The sequence below is a fragment of the Kickxella alabastrina genome, assembly GCF_025024165.1.
Source record: "Kickxella alabastrina strain RSA 675 chromosome Unknown BX661scaffold_12, whole genome shotgun sequence".
Classification (NCBI taxonomy): domain Eukaryota; kingdom Fungi; phylum Kickxellomycota; class Kickxellomycetes; order Kickxellales; family Kickxellaceae; genus Kickxella; species Kickxella alabastrina.
In genome coordinates this window covers 512196-530930 of record NW_026251483.1, presented here as the reverse complement: position 1 = coordinate 530930, position 18735 = coordinate 512196, and the positions used below count along the sequence as shown (strand labels likewise).

Below are 18735 nucleotides of genomic sequence, written 5' to 3'. Positions count from 1 at the left end.
AAAGCACTCAGTATGAAAGGCAAAAAATAAACAAGGCATAAAGTATACTACACTTTATAAAATGTGCTCTCTATTCTGCTCAAAAGCAAGCTGAACACTCAAACTGCCTGCCAAGAAAGAAAAGAAAATAAATTTCCGATAGCACCCAAGCCCAAGTATCAATATATTTTTATAAGCAGTGCTGATACTGGCAATGCAAATTTAAACGGTTGCTTGGTCAGAACAAGAAGAGTGAGTGTGGCTCTGAGGGAAATAAGCAGCAGCTGAATGTCGAAATCAAGACAATCAAGAAAAATCAATTATAATTAGCGAGTGCTTTGTTTTACGCGCGTTCAACGCGCAAAAATAAAAAATATTGTAGTATTAAGCGCACAGCACATGTTTTCTATTGAATAGTTTCTATTTTGTTTGCAAACAGTAGCAATTTTGATCGTATAGTTTCAATTTTTCAAAATATACCTTGCACATTTGCAGTTGTTTAGTTTGCTTCGCAGCTATACGCGGCTGTGTTTTTTCAAATACAAACATGATCAATCTTGGCATTTGACAATATTAATTCATGAATAACAGGCGCTGTGCACAATATAAAAATGTTTCTAGTTGTGTATTACAACAAACAGTTATGTTTACAGGGGTTTAAACTCGCATGTTTGTTTGACAACACAAGCCACTGAGCTGATTGACATTTGTGATTTTATTGATTCATTTTGATTGAGACCTGTCTATTGATGCCTTAACAAAAAATTAAGCATTGCTACCTGAGCCACATATAAACCTGCGACGCGACCTGTGCGTTTGCATATCTTTTTAACAGACAGGTAACGGGGCTATTGTGCTGAGTCTGCGTTTGTTTGACTTTTTGTCACTCGTAAGTAGCCCCCGACTAATCAGGAGGGCTCATTTTGCGGTGATCAAATTTACTTGTCAATTCGAGCCGAGCCAGGCCGGATTAATTCAGATATTACATCTGTCAGCTCGGCTGGTCACGCCTGCGCAATAAAATGGCTGTTCCTCTGTGTTTGGCCTAATTTTCTTTGCCTGCCTTTTATTTGCATGGCCAAAACAATATTTTGAGCAGGTCGATCCTTTTATTTTACAAAGCCAGAATATAAATAGGAGTTTTTTTACTTTTGACAGCTAAATATTTAATGAAAACATTGCGTGTGGACCACTATTGAAAATGTATTTTGGAACATCCGCATCGTCCTTAATACCCTGCTTACAGGCGAGCGTCCTCCCATTTCTTGCGCAAAAATGCACCGGCAGAGTCGGCTGGACCCCCGTCTACAACGACACCCAAGACTTTGATCAAGCCAAAGCCCAAGCGTGTGCGCAAGAATCTATCTATTCTTGGTTCTTCTCTTAAAAGAAGCAGCGAACTGGATAATATCGTCAACCACAGTGGCCTATTGCCACTAGTTTCTAAACACTTGTTAGATTGCTAGTCAATCTGGGGGGAGGATGTCGAGCAGGATACTTGTAGCCTCATTCTTTTCTTATAGTATCAAGGAAGCCACACGCAACCAGTTTTCAAAGTACAAAAAAATGAACGCAAGTATAAGAAGCAGATGCAGATGCAGATGCAGGTGTAGGTGCAATTCCAGCAAACAACCGCTTCCTTCTCTTTTTTGTTTGTTCTGTTTTGTGATCTATTTGTACTTTGTCGGATCCCCATTTTCATACACATTCAATACTATTATTTTCCATATCAAAAACCCAAAAACTTAAAAAAAATCATCTGCAACCAAGAGGAACTGAAAAAAGCCCGACACACAAACACCCATCGCAAAAATCCGAAACGGTCTTTTCTTTTCTCTTTTTTTAACGCCAACCTAACACGCAATTGATTTTCTTTTCCTCCTTTTTCTATTTCCTATTTTTCATCCTTCGCCTCATCGATTTTTTTAGTCTTTTACGATTAGTATATCACAGTTTAGCAGTAACGCGCACACTTACGTACACACCCAAACACAAAAAACGCAACTACAACCCGAACCACGGACCGGCACATATTTTAAACCGTGGACCACGTCAGCGACATTAACGAAACCACTTCTATTGGGGATAGCCAGCTGCTGTTTGACAGCGACCAGTCAGAAGAGCATTCGCAACCTTGGTAAGTTTCTTTTTCTTCAGCAGTCAACAACCCAACAACACACCCTCCCTTTTTAACGACCCCTCCATCACGCTTCACTCTGGCTGTGACGGATGCGGTCAGCAACACGGTGATTGCAGCGCAGTTGCTTTTATAAGTGGCCGAAAGGCGGCTTGCAAAGCTGACCCGCTTGTGGATTCACGGCGTCGAGCATCAGCAGAAGAAGAGAGAAGATGCAACCCAGCGGTTGCACATGCCCCTTTTGTTTTATATCGCATAGCGAATTGCTTAATGTACTTGCGTATGTGCTTGTACGGGCAGTGCGCGAAGCATGTTGGCACTGCTTATATACTGCTCTTTTTGCGGGCATAATACCCTGCCTGTCCCCAGTGTTTACATCTTAAATATTATCCGGTGCTAGTGCGGCAACGTCGTAACCAATACTACGATTTATGAGAAACGCTTCCCGTTTCCCGTTTTATTTCGCACCCCCTTTTGTCATTTGTTTATTTTGCCACGTTCTCTGCCTATGGTGCGAACAATAGCATCACAAACAACACTCGCACAGTGCACCAGACTGCTGCTGGCGCGTCCCCGTATTTTTATCCTCACCATTCCCCAAGCGACAACGCAGAGACACACTATCCATGTTTTCCCCTTCTTCGCTCACCTCTCTTTGTTCACACTTTCAGATTTTTCTTATTGTGTCGCTGTAACAATCTGTTATCATCTGCTGCCGAATAATCTAGTGTCCTGCACGACTGACCTTGTGCCTGTATCAGCTTTCCTTTGTTGTAATTTCTGAGGCGCGATATCGGTCAGGGCGACAGCCACGCATCGCAGAAACTAGTTTCGCTTTCGGAGTATCCTTTGCTCCAACATATTTTGTCAAAAGGCGTTGCGGCACAGCTGGACCCTTCCACCTTTACTTCATATCATTATTGCATTTACAACAACCATGTCATCTCGTACGAAACTCCCGACAAACGCACGTCCAGGCACGTCACCCTACTTGGGCTCAGCAGTACCAATACTAATAAATTTCCACACATCCCTCCTACGCGAACCGCGCGCTCCATATCTAACACTAGCAGCCCGTCCGTCAAAGGCGCCGCACCTTGCTTTCATACCACTCGGCCGCAGTTTATATCTAGCCACATCGAGCGGTGCGAGGCGTGTCGACTAAAGTACGCCCGCCAAGCAGAGGTTACAACCAGACCGTATTCGCCTCTAGGTATGCGCCATACGTCAGGAGCCCTCATCCGCTCAGGGTCGCGCCAGTCACTTGGCGGCTCTAACCGGCCCTCCAGCGCTGCATCGACAGTCTCGCCTCCCAGCCCTGTAGTATCGGCAGCGGACGCGCTTCCGGGTGCCTCGCTGCGACCCTCGTCGAGAGCATCGGTTGCCTCGACCAAGGGCTCCGAGTCGGGGCGTCCTGCCAGCGCCCTACGGCCTAAGCACAGTCGCAGCTCGTCGGCAGGATCGCCGCTTGTAGACGGTAAATCCAACACCCAGCGGGCAGTGGCCCAGGCCAGCGAGCTGGACATTCCCAGCAACCCCAGCGGCGCTGTCAGTGCTGTGCCACCAGCACGCGGCGACAATGTTATGCCCACCATACCCACAATGCCGACGATGTATCCTGATGACGACTTGCCCTTGTCTCCGACCGGAGCCCTGGCTATCCGCTCGCGCACCCGCTCTGTTCGGACATCGGGCAAATTGAACTCCCATCCCCGTGAGGGCCTCAATTCCAATGGCGGAGCAGCTGCGCGTGAGTCGCGTCGTGGGTCTTCGCAAACGAGCCACATCCACCGGCACGCTGGAAATGAGTCTCCAACGCTGTCGATAAGGACCGCCTCCAGAAAGGGTGGCATGATGGCTGCACACCCAAACCACATTGACGAGAACGAACAGGTCGTTATTATCGACGAGCATGTGCTTTTGGATGCCGTGACTAGCACCATGCGCGTTGATGAGGCGAATATGATGGGGCAGAGGGACACAGAGATGAACCGCCTCAAGGGTCAGAACCGCCTGCTGCGGCGCCTGGGCTCGCAGCCTGATCCTGAGCAGGGAGACAGCCCGAAGCAGCCGGGTTTTGAAAATATATTTGGGGCAACTTCGCCAAAGGTTAGACAGAAGGCTTTGGAGCGCATGATCGAGATGGACAAGGCAGCGTTGGACAAGTTTGACGAGTTCAACAGGGCTTACGATGAGTGTGCACCCTCTTTGAGGACCAACCGCGTGCAGTTTGCAGGTGAGCGGCCGTTAAGCCCGCCGCCAGCAGCGCGGCAGTGGGCAGGCGGAGTGTCGACGCCGATGCGCTTGCAGGCTGACGGCGGCGACCATGAGCCTCGGTTGCCCAATTTCAGCTCGGCAGACGCGCGACGCCTAGGCGAAGAGCTCATGAGCACGCCAGGTAGGCGCAAGCCGCAGCGCACGATGCGCACCAACAGCATGCGGCGACCAGCTAGACCACGCGTCAACAAGCCGATTTTTTCTGGAGGCAGCGACGAGAGCGATGATACACCCGACAGCGAGGATTTCGATGATGATGACGACGACCACCGCGACCTGCGCATGTGTTTGATGACCGCTTCCAAATTTGGCACATTCCTCGTGCAGTATATCACGCGGCAATGCCTCGACTACAACACGCTGTGCGAGGAGAACAAGGTCATTATGAAGCGCTTCGAGGATCTCGAAAAACTCACTGTGGGGCTTGACAGGTCGAACAGGAAGGCTGAGGAGGCGCGCGACGAGCAAGCTGCAAAGCTGTATGAGATGAGCACGGAGAACCAGACGCTCAAGGAGACGATCTCGGCCGAGGAGCGCAATACGCGGAGACTGGTCTACGAGAACGAGAAGCTCAAGAAGGACCTGGTGGCGTCCAACGAGCGCATTATGAAGCTTGATGCCGAGGCTGAGCGACTCAACTTGGACATGGCCAAGGCGCGCCAGCGCTACGACCAGGACATCTCCGACCTGCGCCGCAATACCAAAAAGCTAGTTGAGGACAAGACCATGTTGGCCGATAAGAACAACGACCTGCGCACCGAGCTCATGGGCAAGCTGAAGCGTGTCGGACTCAAGGCAGATGTCGACGAGTACTTGGCCGGGCGCTCTCAGGAAAATGCCGACGCTGCCGCCGCCGCCTCCGGGCCTGCCGACGAGCTCACTTCTGAATTCGGCCCCGCAAGTGGCCAGATCAATGCCGTCAAGGCTACCGACGACAACAAAAAGCTGAAGGAGGCGATGCAGTTCTTCCACAGAAAGCTCGACAAGGCCAAGCGCAAACTCTATTCAGAGAAGGTCGCCCGTACTGAAACCGAGCGCATTCTGCGCATCCAACAGGAGGAGACCCACCGCTACCAGCAGATGTACGGCGTCCTTCCGGATGATGCTTCGGCAGAGGGTATGGAGACGATGGGGGACTTTATGCCCACATCGGCAGGTGGCGACAACAACTCGCTGCGCATCCGGACGAGGGCGAGGACGATGTCGATAGTCACAACCGATCTGGGCAACGCCGCCAACGATTCAGACATCAACAGCGACGACGGCCTGTTTGTCATGTCTGGCGATGCTATGTCTCCGGTTGGCAACACAGCCGACTTGATAACCAGCCCCGACATGCTGGCCAGCCCGGGCAGCACCGCCTGTCGCGCGTGGGCTCGCAGTCCAGCATCTCCAGCAATGGTGAGGACGCAGATGAGCTCGCCATCCGCCGCTTTGAGCAGCGCAAGCAGCAGCAGCAGCGCGTCGCCGCTGCACAGGTTACACCGCGCGGCCGGAGAGCGGCTGGAGCCAAGGCGCCGCCACCCATTTCTACTCGGCGCACCAAGAACAGCCTGCTGTCTCTTGACATCAACAACGCGGGCGAGTCTCTGGGAGACATCCTGGGCGCGAGCGGCCAGTGGGGCGACCCATTGTCATCGCGAGGCAAGTCCAGCATGCGCGGGCCACTATCTGCGCGGTCGATCGAGGCGCCTGGCTCTTTTACAGCAGACCTCTCTGGCAGATTTGACGATACCGCCTCGATCCGGTCGATCGACTCTGGCACCACGACCAAGCACCAGCGCACTCGTAGCACTCGCAGCATCCGCGCAATGCCGTCGCCATTTGGCGATGCTCTTGCCGGAATCCACGGTTTTGGAATCAGCTACGACGCATCGGTGTCGCTGGCCGAGCAGCTGGCGCTGGTGACCCCCAAGATGAAGTCCCGTACGGCTACCGTTGTCTTTGATCGGCCGGCAATGGTGGACGTATCCACTAGCACTGATGCCTTGCCCGAGTTTGTCGGCGTTGGAGTCCAGGCGTCGCTTTCACCTCCGTCAGCCGATGCGGCAGTGGCGACGGCTAGTGCTGAGCCCAATGTCACGGTGTCCATGGGCGTCCAGGCAGTTGCATCGCTTTCTGATGGCCAGTGCTCGACCGATCACAGCATTGGTACGCAGAGCAACGGCATGTATGCATCGCCGATGCTATCATCGGCCGGCGTGGGCACTGACATTTCGTCGTTTGTAGTGGGCCACCGGGGCGTTGACAGCGTGCCACTGGTCAGCAACAGCGGAGTGCAGGTGGCGGCGGATACCACGAGTGCTCACACGGAGACAGACCCGCGTGTGGGTGTGACTGACGCGTCGACATCGCTTGACACTACGTACCGTAGTCAAGGTTGCCATGCACAGGCCGAACTGGCTAGCCAGGGTATGGTTACAGACCGGATGCTCGGCATGCGGCACCAGGGAATTTCAGCAACAGCAGGTACGAGCAGTGTCGGCGTGTCGGCTGGAGCTGGATTGGTGCGGGATTTGGCTGTGGCTACTGTTGGGCCGGCACTCGTCGAGCGCGGCTCGGCCACGGTGGGCCCGAGCACCACAGACTGCAGCGCTGTGACTTTGTCGTTGGATACTTGCGACACGCAGGTGTGCACCGATGACAGCTTGCTTGTCAGCTGGCTTGCGCCACTGATCCCGGCTGGCGTCGGCATGGCAGCAGTGCTGGCTGCACTGCATGGTCGCGGGGAGTCTATATACGAGCAGTTCAGGGCGCAAGTTGCCGATACCGCGCGCTCGGAGGCGTTTGTAGAGCATGAGCGCCTGGCTGCGCTGGCTGCTGAGCAAGCCGCTGAGAAAGCGACTGCGCAGGTCAAGTTTTCTCTGACAAGTGCGTGTCGTCCGAAAGCAGCACTGGCGAGCAGGCGGTCCAGGTTGAGCCCAAACAGGCGTTTAAATATGTGCAGGCCGGATCGCTGTCTGTGGCCAGCGTCGGTATCGATGCTTGTTTGGGCCTGGCGCTGGTTGATGTGGGCGTCGGCACTGAAACGCATCCAGTCTCTCGCTGGGTCGAGCCCTTTGACCCGGTGGCCAAGGAGACTAGGGGCGTTGCAGCGATTGCGTTCGTGTCTGAGCGCGCCACATCGCACGAGGTTGTGTATGCCAGCGCCTCTGTTGGCCCGTCCTGCACATTTGGCCATGCGGTTGTTGACGCTACAGTTGATCTTAGCGACCGTGCTACAGCGATGGACGTCACTTGGAGCGACGCTGCAGCGGGGCCAATGCCTGAATACGGCGAGCAGGCGGTCGACGCCAGCTCTGGCAGGGCGGTCTCTGCGGGCGTTAGCACAGCCGTCGAGGTGACTGAGAGGGCGATAAGCAATGCCCCTGATAGCAGCTCGCGCTATACTGAGACCGAGGTTGCGGTTGGCCGCGGCGTGGGCACTGAGCCTGTTGTCGCAGTTGGCCGCGGCGTGGGCACTGAGCCTGTTGTCGTCGATATATTTGACAAGTCCGAGGGTCCAGCTCAGTACACATCTCACCGGAGCACTGGATCATTCACCGGGGCAGTCAGCCGTGGAGTGGGGACCGAGCCTTCTGCTGTCGACGTGTCTGACAAGTCTGAGGGCCCAGTTCGGGAAACGGCTCACCGGAGCACCAGCCCGGAGCTCGATGTCGCTGATGGTGTATCCACCGCTGCTGCTATCGCCGCCGGTGCCGCTGCTGTTGCCCTTGTCTCCACTCTTGGCAATGGTGCCGCTGTTTTCAAGGTGGCCACTCCCATGCTGGAGTGCAGGCCGCACCTACCAGCGCCGATGCCAGCGTGGCTACCAGCACAGCACTGGGCATATCTTCGGGTGTCGCAGTTTGCAGCATCCACTCTGTCGCAGAAGTGGGAACGATTACAGAGACGATGATCCTAGAAGCAGAGCCAGGTTCTGAAACAGAAGCCGCATCGCGGACGGTTCTAGAGACAGAAATCATGCCCGAGGTGCAGGCACAGGCCGAGGCTGCCTTTGCGCCGGCTGTGGCTGCTACTCCTCCAGCGACCAGGCCGCCGATTCCGGCCTTCCCGCCTCCACTCGCGCCTGGATTTTCGCGGCGCTCAGTGGAGAAAGCCAACTCAGCCACCGACATCAATCTCCAGTTTTTGCGCAAGCTCGATATTGCTGATGTGCCGATGCATGCCGGGCCGAAGGTCGCCGAACGAGAGTCCGATGGCGAGGACTACGGCTATATCATGGTTTCACCCCGCACCAATGTGCAATATTCGGCCACGCCAGATCTTTTGACTTCACAAAAGAGCAAGTTCGGCACGTCGTCGTCGTCGATCCGCAGTAAGTTCAACCCGCTAGCTAGATTTGGCCGCACCGCGCCGTCACAGGACAGTGCGAGCCTGGCTCCTAGTGCTCGAGAGCTTGGCTGCGACCAGGGCGATGAAGAGGCAGATGTCACCGACAAGAACGAGCAACTTTCTGGCGCGTCTAGCGGTGAAGAGGAGGACGTAGAGGAGGACGAGGAGAGCGAGGACGAGGGCTTCTCGGCGCTGAAGGCGCACACCTTTGGCAACTCTCGGGCACCATCTGTCTTGGGCGCGCTGCCGGCGGCAGTCAAGCGCCACACGATGAACATTGGCGTTGATGCCGCTGAGTCCCAGATGCGGTCGCATATTGTGCGGCAGCCAGAGCCACTGATTGTGCAGTCGATTGCGCGCACCATGGTCGGCACGTTCTTGTGGAAGTACACCACAACGCACTTCCCGCACGGAAACAACGGCCGCGAGCGCCGCCACATGCGCTACTTCTGGATTCACCCGTATGCCAAGATGCTGAACTGGAGTAAGCAGCCTCCCTCAGGCGGCACCAGCATGTCGCGCAACAATCGCGAGAGCGGCAGCCGCAGCGCGTACATGCGGTCCATTCGCATCATCGAGGAGAATGGCCAGCACCAGGGCTTTGACGATGCGGGCACCAGCTCGGAGCCGTCTTACTGCATTGTCATCAGGACAGACCATCGCGAGATCAAGATCAAGGCCACCACGCAGGCAGACCACGACCTGTGGTACTTGGCCATGTCGTACCTTCAGTCGCGCCGCATCATCACGGCAACACGTATCCGGCGGTGTCGGCCGCAAACACCAGACTGTCTGGGCACCCGACTGACTACACCAGCGACCAAAGCATGCGGAGCCGGGCCACGTCAGATGCCAGCATTGAAAATACCCAGCGGATCATCCTTAACGCCGACCGCCGCCACCGCACTGACGAGCGCAGCCGCAGCACCAGCAGACCCCGCCGGCCGATTGCCGGCCATCTGCTCGGTGGCACTGGCCAGCTGCCCACCCCCTCTCAGCTCCTCCAGCACCCAAGCGTTTCGCACAGCCTGGCCAGCCATGGCGGCACCTACTCGCAGGCAAACAACGCAAGCCATGCGACCCAAGCCAGCTACATCAGCGCCGGCGGCAGGACCGTGCCTCCTCCCATGGCGGGGCTTATGCGGCCCCAGCACCGCAACAGCGCGTTCGATGTTATGCCCAACCGCGTGCAGTCACTGCAATCGACGCCTCAGTCGCTGCGGCCTGTGAGCGTAGCGCCCGGCGCCATGCCCGTGATGAGCGACAGCGGGCATGGCCATGGCCACGGCAAGCGACTGTCCATGGGGATGTTCAGGCGGGCGGCCGGCGGCAGCAACACGTCCTTGTTCAGGCAAGGGTCGTACATGAGCGAGGACTCTTCTGCCATCGTGTCGCCGCCGCTGCAGCCCATCAATGCTGCCGCTAGCTTTGGCGACGGAGCGCAGCAGCATCCGCAATCGATCGCTGCGGCCATAAGAACCGCAAGCACTCGTCGTCGATGGCTACAAACTCGGCGGTTTCAGCAGTGTCGTCGGGCAGCAGCAACTCTGTCCGCAAGATGTTCAGTGGGTCTTTCCTGCGCGCCTTGCGCAGCCGTGAGTCGGTCAACGATCCCAACATCTGAGCGATGCCATTTATTTTGCTAACGCTCAAACATGTTTTATTAACATTCACCTTCACGCCTTCCATTCCACCACTCCGCCATTCTACCACTTCTTTCACCCAGCACTATTCTGGTTTTATATTGAATACACGCTTTCCTGTTTTTTGCTTCTTTCTCCGTTTGCTTGAGCGACGAACCTGCTTTCAACCAGATTTTATTTATTTTTGGAAATCCAACTGCAAACCAAAGCCGAAGATGAGCGGCGCGCATTGTCTGTTGTCTGTTGCCCACTGGACAGCAAATGGCCGCGCTCGCTCAATCGGGGATCATTGCCACAACCAGTGCTTGAGCTGTGCAAAGGCCAAGTGGGCTGAACCGTTGTCAGTCCGCCGTGTTTTGGGTTTTCTTGAATTTTCTTGAGTAATTTTCTATGGCCACAGAACCTGGTCCGAATCTACATGGACAAAAGCCACATTGTTTGATTTTTTATCTGCAGCGTAGCCAGGCTGCATAGAGGGCGCGGGTGACAAGTGAGCGTGCGATTATGAACGTGGGATTTCTCGGAAGCCTCGTTATAGCTAACGCTGGATCGAAATGACGTGTCCCTTTCCGCTTAAGGCAGGAAGCCTGCAGCAGGCAAGCAAAGCATCACAAGCTAGAGTTGCACACTGGTGAATGCAGCGATAAAATGAATGAAAGACTGTATGCCCCGCGTGAGATTCAATCCGAGATAAACCCCCCTCCCCTCCTTCGCTCCCGCTTCATCTGAGGGCCGTGCCAGAATGAAAAGAAGAAGGAAAAAAACGTAGATGCAGAAAAACGCGACCACACACTCGGGCGAAAGATAATCGAAGGAAGGAATAAAATAGCGCCGCGCATAGGATATTTTTCCTATTTTTTTTTGCAGTGACAACCAAAAACAAAAGTAGCGCAGAGGCAGCCAAGCAGGGAACAGAAATTAAGACTCGAGGTTTTCTGCTTATAAGCGGGGAATCCCTCGCATTACTTCTCCACGCTCCTCTTCTTTCTTTCGCTCTCTCTCTCTTTACTTTCTAGTAGTATTTCTCTTCTCGCTCCTGCTCCTGCTCCGCTCCTGCTCCACTCAACCAACAACCACCAACCATTTATCCTTTCATTTTTAAAATAAAAACATGGTCTCTGTCGCTATTCTCGGTGCCGCTGGTGGTATTGGCCAGCCCCTGTCGCTGCTGATGAAGCTCAACACCAGCATCACCAAGCTGAACCTCTATGATATGTCAACGTTCCGGGAGTCGCCGCCGATATTTCTCACATCGCTACCAATGCCGAGGTCAAGGCCTTCCTTGGCCCCACCCAGCTCGCCGACGCCGTCACCAATGTTGATCTCGCCATCATCCCGGCCGGCGTGCCCCGCAAGCCCGGCATGACCCGCGACGACCTGTTCAAGATCAACGCCGGTATCGTCAAGAGCCTGGTCGAGGCCATTGCCGAGAACAGCCCCAAGGCCATCATTGCCATCATTTCCAACCCGGTCAACTCGACCGTGCCTATTGCCGCCGAGGTTCTCAAGGCCAAGGGCGTCTACGATCCCAAGCGTCTTTTCGGTGTGACCACCCTCGATGTCGTCCGTGCCTCGCGGTTCGTGCGCGATATTCGCCCGGAGCTGGACGCCACCACCCTGCGCGTTCCCGTTGTTGGCGGACACTCGGGCAACACCATTGTGCCTCTGCTGTCCATTGCCAGCTCGCCAATTAAGCTGAGCACTGAGGAGCGCGACGCTCTGACCCACCGGATTCAGTTCGGCGGCGATGAGGTTGTCAAGGCTAAGGATGGCGCTGGATCGGCCACTCTGTCGATGGCCTATGCTGGCGCGCGCTTTGCCGACTCTATTATTCGCGCTTTGGGCGGCGAGTCTGTTGTCGAGCCCACTTTTATCCCACTGGCTGCCGACCCTGAGGGTGCCAACCAGATCCGCGAGCTGGGTGCCGGCGATCTTGAGTTCTTTGCTGTCACTGTCGAGTTGGGCAAGGAGGGTGTCAAGAGCATTGTTCAACTGCCCACTAGCAACCTCACTGGGTTTGAGCTCAAGGCCATTGCTGTCGCTGCCGAGGCCCTGACCACCAACATCTCGACAGGCGTTAACTTTGTTAAGAATGCCTAAATTTTTTCAATCCATATTTTTTATTCATTATCTTTTCATTTCTATTTTTTTTCTTTATTATATACATCTTTTTGATATTTCATTTTGGCAGGCAAAGGTAGAAGGTTTGTTTTTGTTTTTTGTTTTTGCCATATTGCTTAGAATAGCAGTAAATTGTGCATTTCCAACGCTCAACCGCGCTGTTCTCACGCTCTTCAAAGATAAAATATGCGATATTATTTTGTGCTTGCTGTTAGTTCTGATTCGTCTGTATTTCACACACGCACGTACGCACAGACAAATAATTGCACATTCCCTTTTCTTGGATCTGCTATCTGTATATTTATCTATAACAAAAAATACACACACACACACACACAGCTTGGGCAAATTGCCGCAAACAGCAAACGCTCAAAGAGGAGGTGGCAAATTGAATTGCAGATAAACCCTCCCTATGTCTAAATTTACTTCGTTTGCTCGTCACAGGCAGAACGGAAAATAATCCAAATCCGGAATGGCCCGCTTTCCTTGGTGTTCACGATAACAGCCTCAGACAGATGTCAAAGCGGGCCTGTGCTCATACGAAGTTTCCGATACCAAGCGAGAGCACCGGGTAAAAATAGAAAAAAAAAAAAAGTTTCCGAAAAACGACATGAACATTAAACATGGGTGCAAATAAGAGAATTTATAAAATGAAAAAGCTGAACTACGGGTTGGTCATTTAATATAGAAAGGAATAGAAGAATCGGACGCAGGCACAACGGACTGCTGATAGCAGGGTATTTTATTTTAATAAAAATTAGCAGCAGCCGCCAGCGTTCTTTGTATGGTCGTCGACAGATGGCATGATGATTTGTGCACCAGAGCCGGGGTGCACGTTGTCCTGCGACGACTCGATGGCCTTGTTCGACACGATGCGGTAGATCTCGGTCAGGATTTGCTTGAACGACTGCTCGACGTTGCTCGAGTCCAGCGCCGATGTCTCGATAAAGAACAGCCCATTCTCGGCTACACATTGCAAAGCAAAAAAAAAAATAGGTGAGTTAGTGACGTGTGGTGAAGGGCGCGTTACGTGAAGAAGCCAATTCCGACAGCAGGAGGAAGAGGCAAAGTGTGGAAAAAGGAACAGCAGCTCTGGACAGTGTGTGATGATGCATCCACAGCATAATAACAGATGAAAATACTAAACACCACTGCAAACCTACCAGCAAACTGCTTGGCCTCATCGGTGGGCACAGCGCGCAAGTGTCTCAGATCGGACTTATTGCCCACGAGCATGATGACAATGTTGCTGTCGGCGTGGTCGCGCAGCTCCTTCAACCATATTGTGACGTTCTCGTATGTCGGGTGCTTGGCGATGTCGTAGACCAGCAGAGCACCAACCGCACCGCGGTAGTATCTACACATAAAAACCACAAAACCAAAAATCATTTAGCGCCTGCTTTTGGCTCCAACAAAGAAAAGCAAGCAAACATACAAAGCACGGCCTAGACACGGCTGCTTGGGATGCGCAAGCTCATTGTTGGCACATGGGCACTTACGCGCTGGTGATCGCACGGTATCTCTCTTGGCCAGCTACAAGAACAATGGAAAGAAACAGAGGCATTGCCAAGCGGCAGCGCACCCTCGCACACACTTTTGTAGTTAGTATACGCGTAGTTACAGGGGGCGATGGAAGAATGGGGGCGCAGCGCTGGACTCTGCGCGTATAAAATATGTACTCGCTTGCATACATGGCATGCGTGAGCACGTGCAACTTTATACTCTATTTTCTATTTTTGGCTCGGAGTATTTTCGTTATTGCACCCGAGCTCGTACCTGTATCCCAAATCTGCGCCTTGATAGTCTTTGTGTCGACCTGAATGCTTCGAGTGGCGAATTCAACGCCAATGGTGGACTTTGACTCGAGATTGAACTCGTTGCGGGTGAAGCGCGAAAGAAGGTTGGATTTGCCGACGCCCGAATCGCCAATAAGGACAATCTTGAACAAAAAGTCGTACTCGTCGTTGCCAGACATGATTGCGTTTGGAGATGTAATTAAAAGTGTGTGTTAAAATAAAAGCGTTACAATATTTAATAAAAAGGAAAAGGAAAAAGGCTAAATTCAATTCAATTGAAGAGATGGGGCTTTAAAGTTTGGTTTTGAAACCTGCAAGCAGCACCATCCATTGGCACGCGATCTCCGAAAAAGAAGCTCGTTGTACGAAAGGGCGAAAAGCGCCAAAGGGCCGAAACTTGGCGCACCGCCAAAGGTAGATTTTAAAACCTATAGCAATTTCACGTGATTTTAACAGCTGCAAGTTACAATTGGCTGCAAAATGTAAGAGGTTTACTCGACAAAAGTCATAAGAACATGTCACAGGGGGACATATTTTCCCTCTTTTTCGTGCATCCCCATTAATACAATTCGTTTTGCGCTCTTTCTTCCAGCATAGGCCTTTACCATGTTTGATACAAAAAGAAGCATACAAACGCACGATTTGGCCTGATTAATTAGTTCAGATATAAAAGAAAGATGACAAGCGGTTATAAGTTTTAACAGCTGAATGTTTGAGCTTTATTAAAGTTATCGGATCGAAGAAATAAAGATGAAAAAAAATTGGTTTGAAAAATTGCAATTCTGCAGTATTGTTCGCCTGACTGCTCGCTTGTGTTTGTTGTTGGTTGTTTCTTTTCTTTTCTTTGCCTACGAGCAGCCGATATTTGGTAGTATTAAAAAATAAACTGAGAGAAAGTTAACATTAAAATGGAAAATCACGCGCTGGAGTGACATGTCATTTATCCTTTCGGAATCTACCAATACAACATACTCGTTACTCATTTTAAGCTGCGCCTCTGCTGTGTTACAAGTTAGTTTAGAAATGTAACTGTAAAAAAGTGCACTCAAGAATAGTTAGCACACTAGTTAACTATTTGAATAATGTACTTTTCAAAGCTTAAAATGAAAATGCAAAGCATTCGGCTAGTGTTTAAATAGTTGGCTCAATTTTATTACCTAGTTTTTTGAGCGAGCTGCAAAACAAAAATTCAGTATTCACAACACATTATTGATTCATGACTCCAGAATTATCATAAACAAGGTACGGTATTTTACAAAATTTGGAGCCAGTGCTCAAGGGCAATACCAAGGCCGCCGTCGACTCCAACATCAAGGTTGGGTGTTGAAACTGCGACATTGCTTCGTGTGCAATTTCATTATGATATTCCTGTATCGTCGCAAATTTGGTGACACCAACCCAGCTTTCAAACACCCTGTTCGACTGCCAAAGAATCTGAATGCCACGCACAAGCGAAACAAGCTGGATAATTTTTTTTTTCATTTTCCTCACATCAGGGCAAGCTATTGCTGCCTGATGGCTCGATCCTCATTGGGTAAAACCAATGACAGCAGATGGGAAACTAGGACCTTCGTGCAAAACCCCCCAATAATAATTTTGTTATTATTTTCTCGACTTGGGACCCTGCCATTCAGGAGCAGCGGCGTTTTCAGTCGCCGCAGGTTACTTGCCAAAAAGCAACATGGTCATGGGTGTTGAGACGCGAGTCTCAGCTGCTGGATAGTGATAGTGCTTATCGAAATGCGCACTTGCATTTCATTCCGAAATGGTGGGAGGCGCCAAAAAGAAAAAGAAAAAACAAATGGGGGGGGAGCTGAGGCGCAGATAAAGCCTGCTTGAGATACGCAGGCACTCAGTCTCATGCATGGTTGTGAGCGTATCCTCTTCTTCACAAGGCCCTCTTCAAATTCAATTCAATTCATTCAATTCATTTTTATTTTTCTCACATAATTTCTATATTTCATTTCTTCATTTTGCTCTGAATTTTAGCCACCTTGTATTTTGTTTTCCAGTTTAGAAGCCGCCAGACTCATTGCAAGACCCAATATCCGGACCTGTTACCTACTACTGCCACTACTTTTTAATACGCCCAAAGCACACCTCCCTCCCCCTTTTTCTTTCCCTCTCTCAAAACAAACAAACAACTCCTCCCCTTCTCACATTCTATACTTTGCCAACTCTGTCCCCCATGAACAGTCCGACTGCCCAGCAGTTCTCTAACACTGCGGCAGGGCAGCACGACGAGTCTGAGTCTCAGTCACAGCCCCGCCTCCGCTTCAGCCGGAAGAGTCTCAGTCCACACGGGTCACGCTGAAGCAGGTCAACCAATGGAGCGAGAGCCGCGTGTGCAAATGGGTTCGCGAGCAAGGCTTTACCAAATACGAGGCGTCATTCCGCGAAAACATGATTAACGGCGAGGCTCTGGTCGAGCTGGACTACAACCTACTAAAGGACCTATCAGTGCGAACGGTTGGCGAGCGTGTGCGGCTCAACTTGGCCATCAAGCGACTGCGCCAGCAGTGTCTGCAAGTGGAGGCAGACAACGAGGCGACAGCGCGTAGCAAGCAGAGAATGGCTGCAGAGGGGTACGCGAGCCCAAACAGCCTTACTCCACACAGCGGGATCGACATAAGCCCTGTGTCAGTGTCGGCCTTGCGGAACAGCCATTCTGCAGCGGCTAGTGCAGCCGGCACTGTCAATGCTAACGGCGCTTTAATGAATTGCGGGGCCAAGGACTTACCTCAGCCGCTGCGCATCGCTCACTCGTCTGCGGCAATCGGCGGCCCGGCAAGCAACGAGAATGGCGCAAACCACAATAACGGCAGCAGCATAATTCAGCGGGCAAACACTGACACGCGGTCCTTCAGCACGCGCGAACACATAAATAACCAGCACCACCCGTCGCAAACCATTGGTGGCGTAGCATTGCGCAGGCCAAAGACGCCGCACGACAAGGCCTCAAAGTTGGTCCAGCCACTGACTATGTCGCCGCTTGTATCGATGAATATGCTCAAACAGGGATCAAAGACAGGTTCTGCAAAGGAGAACGGGCATCCATCGCAATCCTCAAAGTTGTCTCTCAAGACCAATCCTGGTGCTCTAAGCGGTATGCTGGGTGTCGAGCCCATGTCGGCGCCCCTGCCGCGCATGCGCATGATATCAAATACATTCCGGCAGCTATCAACGTCGGCGTCTCCACCGCCAAGCACGCCGTGCAGGCGCTCAGGGACGCTGTTGAGTCAAAATTATCTTCGAAGTACGGGTCAGGCGAGGACGCCGATCGCCTGGGCCTGCAGTTCCAGGAGTTCTTTGGCACTGAGATCAATGTGGCAAACCTGGCCGACTCGCTGACTGTCAAGACCTGGCAGGTGACCATTTCGGGACCTGATAACCAGGTGCGCCAGGTGACGATCAGCATGGGGAGCTTGGCCGCCACTATCCTTGACAAAGTGCGGGGTGAATTCGACCTAAACAACGACTCGGACGGAGAGCAGTACTCGCTGTTCAGCATGACCAGCGAAGGAGGCGGTGCTAGGTGCCTGAGCAACGATGAGCTGACCAAGCTGTTCGCTGACCCAGAGGGCTCGCCGCCACAAAAATTTTTCCTGCGCAAGCGGCACCAGCTCTCGCGTCCACTCATGAACTCCAATCGCTCTGAGCATTTGCAACGCGCCATCGAGCGGCTAGGCAACACCCTCCCCGCCTCACAGCAGCAGCAGCAGACCCAACGCGCAGCGTCAAAGTGGGACAACACAACGGAAAAGCTGACCAAGATTCTCGGCGAGCGCCCGCCATCAGAGCTCGTATCGATGAATGTCGAAAAGTACTTTCCGGGCAATGAGGCACGGGCGCGGCACTCGATCATGCGTCGGAAGCGGCACGAGTCGCAGGAGTCGGTCGGCTTCGAGGACGTCGATTTCAGCAAACGGCGGTCGAAGCGGGTATCCAACAGTCAGCTGCGCAGCAGCACGATGAGCTCGACGAGCTCACGTATTATGCGGGACAGGTTAAAGTCACTGACCATTGGCAGTGACAAGTCGTGGTCGCAGTTTTCGTCGAGCCTTGAGCCGATGAGGAGTCACAAGCGTCGCCAATCATTCCAGGGAGCAAGCGGCGTCGGCATTGGCTGAAGCGATAGCGAGGGGCGCTGATTCTAGTATCTTGCAGGAGCCCTCAGAGCAAGAGCGGTCGCAGCTGCTGCAATACTCACCGCTGCCGGCTTTGCCAGAATCGCTGCCTTCCTCGCCCATAGCCGAATCTGACCCTGCCGACGCGTCCGATGTGTTGTTTGCAACATCAGATACCCAGGCGGATGATGCTGTCCTCCAGATGCGCCCACTGCTCCAACAGTGGCAGCAACAGCAGCAGCAACAGCCACACCGCAGCCTATTGCTACTTCTAAGCAGAGCAAGCGGAAGAGCATGCTCTACATCGAAAACAGGCCCAT

At 52.6% G+C, this 18735-nt stretch overlaps 5 protein-coding genes across 5 annotated transcripts; 4 read left to right on the top strand and 1 right to left on the bottom strand.

Annotated features, from left to right (window-relative positions):
* Window positions 1-3053: 3053 nt before the first annotated feature.
* Window positions 3054-10352, top strand: BX661DRAFT_198643 (uncharacterized protein; the record flags this gene model as incomplete). Its single annotated transcript, XM_051538246.1, has 7 exons — window positions 3054-3119; window positions 3269-5763; window positions 5790-7245; window positions 7296-8164; window positions 8197-9459; window positions 9516-10118; window positions 10169-10352. The coding sequence occupies 7 exons, from the start codon at window positions 3054-3056 to the stop codon at window positions 10350-10352; spliced, it is 6936 nt and encodes a 2311-aa protein (XP_051391537.1).
* BX661DRAFT_26654 (uncharacterized protein) lies at window positions 10157-10800 on the top strand. The gene has a single exon (XM_051539023.1). It carries the CDS (start codon window positions 10356-10358, stop codon window positions 10749-10751), a length of 396 nt encoding a protein of 131 aa, XP_051391536.1. The 5' UTR covers window positions 10157-10355; the 3' UTR covers window positions 10752-10800.
* A 566-nt stretch (window positions 10801-11366) lies between these two features.
* BX661DRAFT_183142 (malate dehydrogenase) lies at window positions 11367-12552 on the top strand. Its single transcript, XM_051536156.1, has 2 exons — window positions 11367-11516; window positions 11603-12552. Exons 1-2 carry the CDS (start codon window positions 11483-11485, stop codon window positions 12469-12471), a joined length of 903 nt encoding a protein of 300 aa, XP_051391535.1. The 5' UTR covers window positions 11367-11482; the 3' UTR covers window positions 12472-12552.
* Window positions 12553-13106: 554 nt separating this feature from the next.
* Window positions 13107-14764, bottom strand: BX661DRAFT_26544 (small GTPase). The gene is made up of 4 exons (XM_051539022.1): window positions 14269-14764; window positions 13992-14025; window positions 13656-13849; window positions 13107-13458 (listed from the first exon to the last, which is right to left on the bottom strand). The coding sequence occupies exons 1-4, from the start codon at window positions 14465-14467 to the stop codon at window positions 13250-13252; spliced, it is 636 nt and encodes a 211-aa protein (XP_051391534.1). The 5' UTR covers window positions 14468-14764; the 3' UTR covers window positions 13107-13249.
* A 1734-nt stretch (window positions 14765-16498) lies between these two features.
* BX661DRAFT_26534 (uncharacterized protein) lies at window positions 16499-17870 on the top strand. Its single transcript, XM_051539021.1, has one exon. The coding sequence runs from the start codon at window positions 16692-16694 to the stop codon at window positions 17637-17639; it is 948 nt and encodes a 315-aa protein (XP_051391533.1). The 5' UTR covers window positions 16499-16691; the 3' UTR covers window positions 17640-17870.
* The last annotated feature ends 865 nt before the right edge of the window (window positions 17871-18735 follow it).

What these genes read in the sequence shown, in the direction of transcription:
- BX661DRAFT_26654 (XM_051539023.1), top strand. Translation starts at nt 10,356, where the DNA reads ATGCCATTTATTTTGCTAACGCTCAAACATGTTTTATTAACATTCACC.
- BX661DRAFT_183142 (XM_051536156.1), top strand. Translation starts at nt 11,483, where the DNA reads ATGGTCTCTGTCGCTATTCTCGGTGCCGCTGGTG. An exon ending in TATTCTCGGTGCCGCTGGTG is followed by an intron (nt 11,517 to 11,602) that starts GTATTGGCCAGC and finishes ACGTTCCGGGAG; the next exon opens with TCGCCGCCGATATTTCTCAC.
- BX661DRAFT_26544 (XM_051539022.1), bottom strand. Translation starts at nt 14,467, where the DNA reads ATGTCTGGCAACGACGAGTACGACTTTTTGTTCAAGATTGTCCTTATT. An exon ending in GGCGCAGATTTGGGATACAG is followed by an intron (nt 14,026 to 14,268) that starts GTACGAGCTCGG and finishes TTGTTCTTGTAG; the next exon opens with CTGGCCAAGAGAGATACCGT. An exon ending in TACCGTGCGATCACCAGCGC is followed by an intron (nt 13,850 to 13,991) that starts GTAAGTGCCCAT and finishes TTTTATGTGTAG; the next exon opens with ATACTACCGCGGTGCGGTTG.
- BX661DRAFT_26534 (XM_051539021.1), top strand. Translation starts at nt 16,692, where the DNA reads ATGATTAACGGCGAGGCTCTGGTCGAGCTGGACTACAACCTACTAAAG.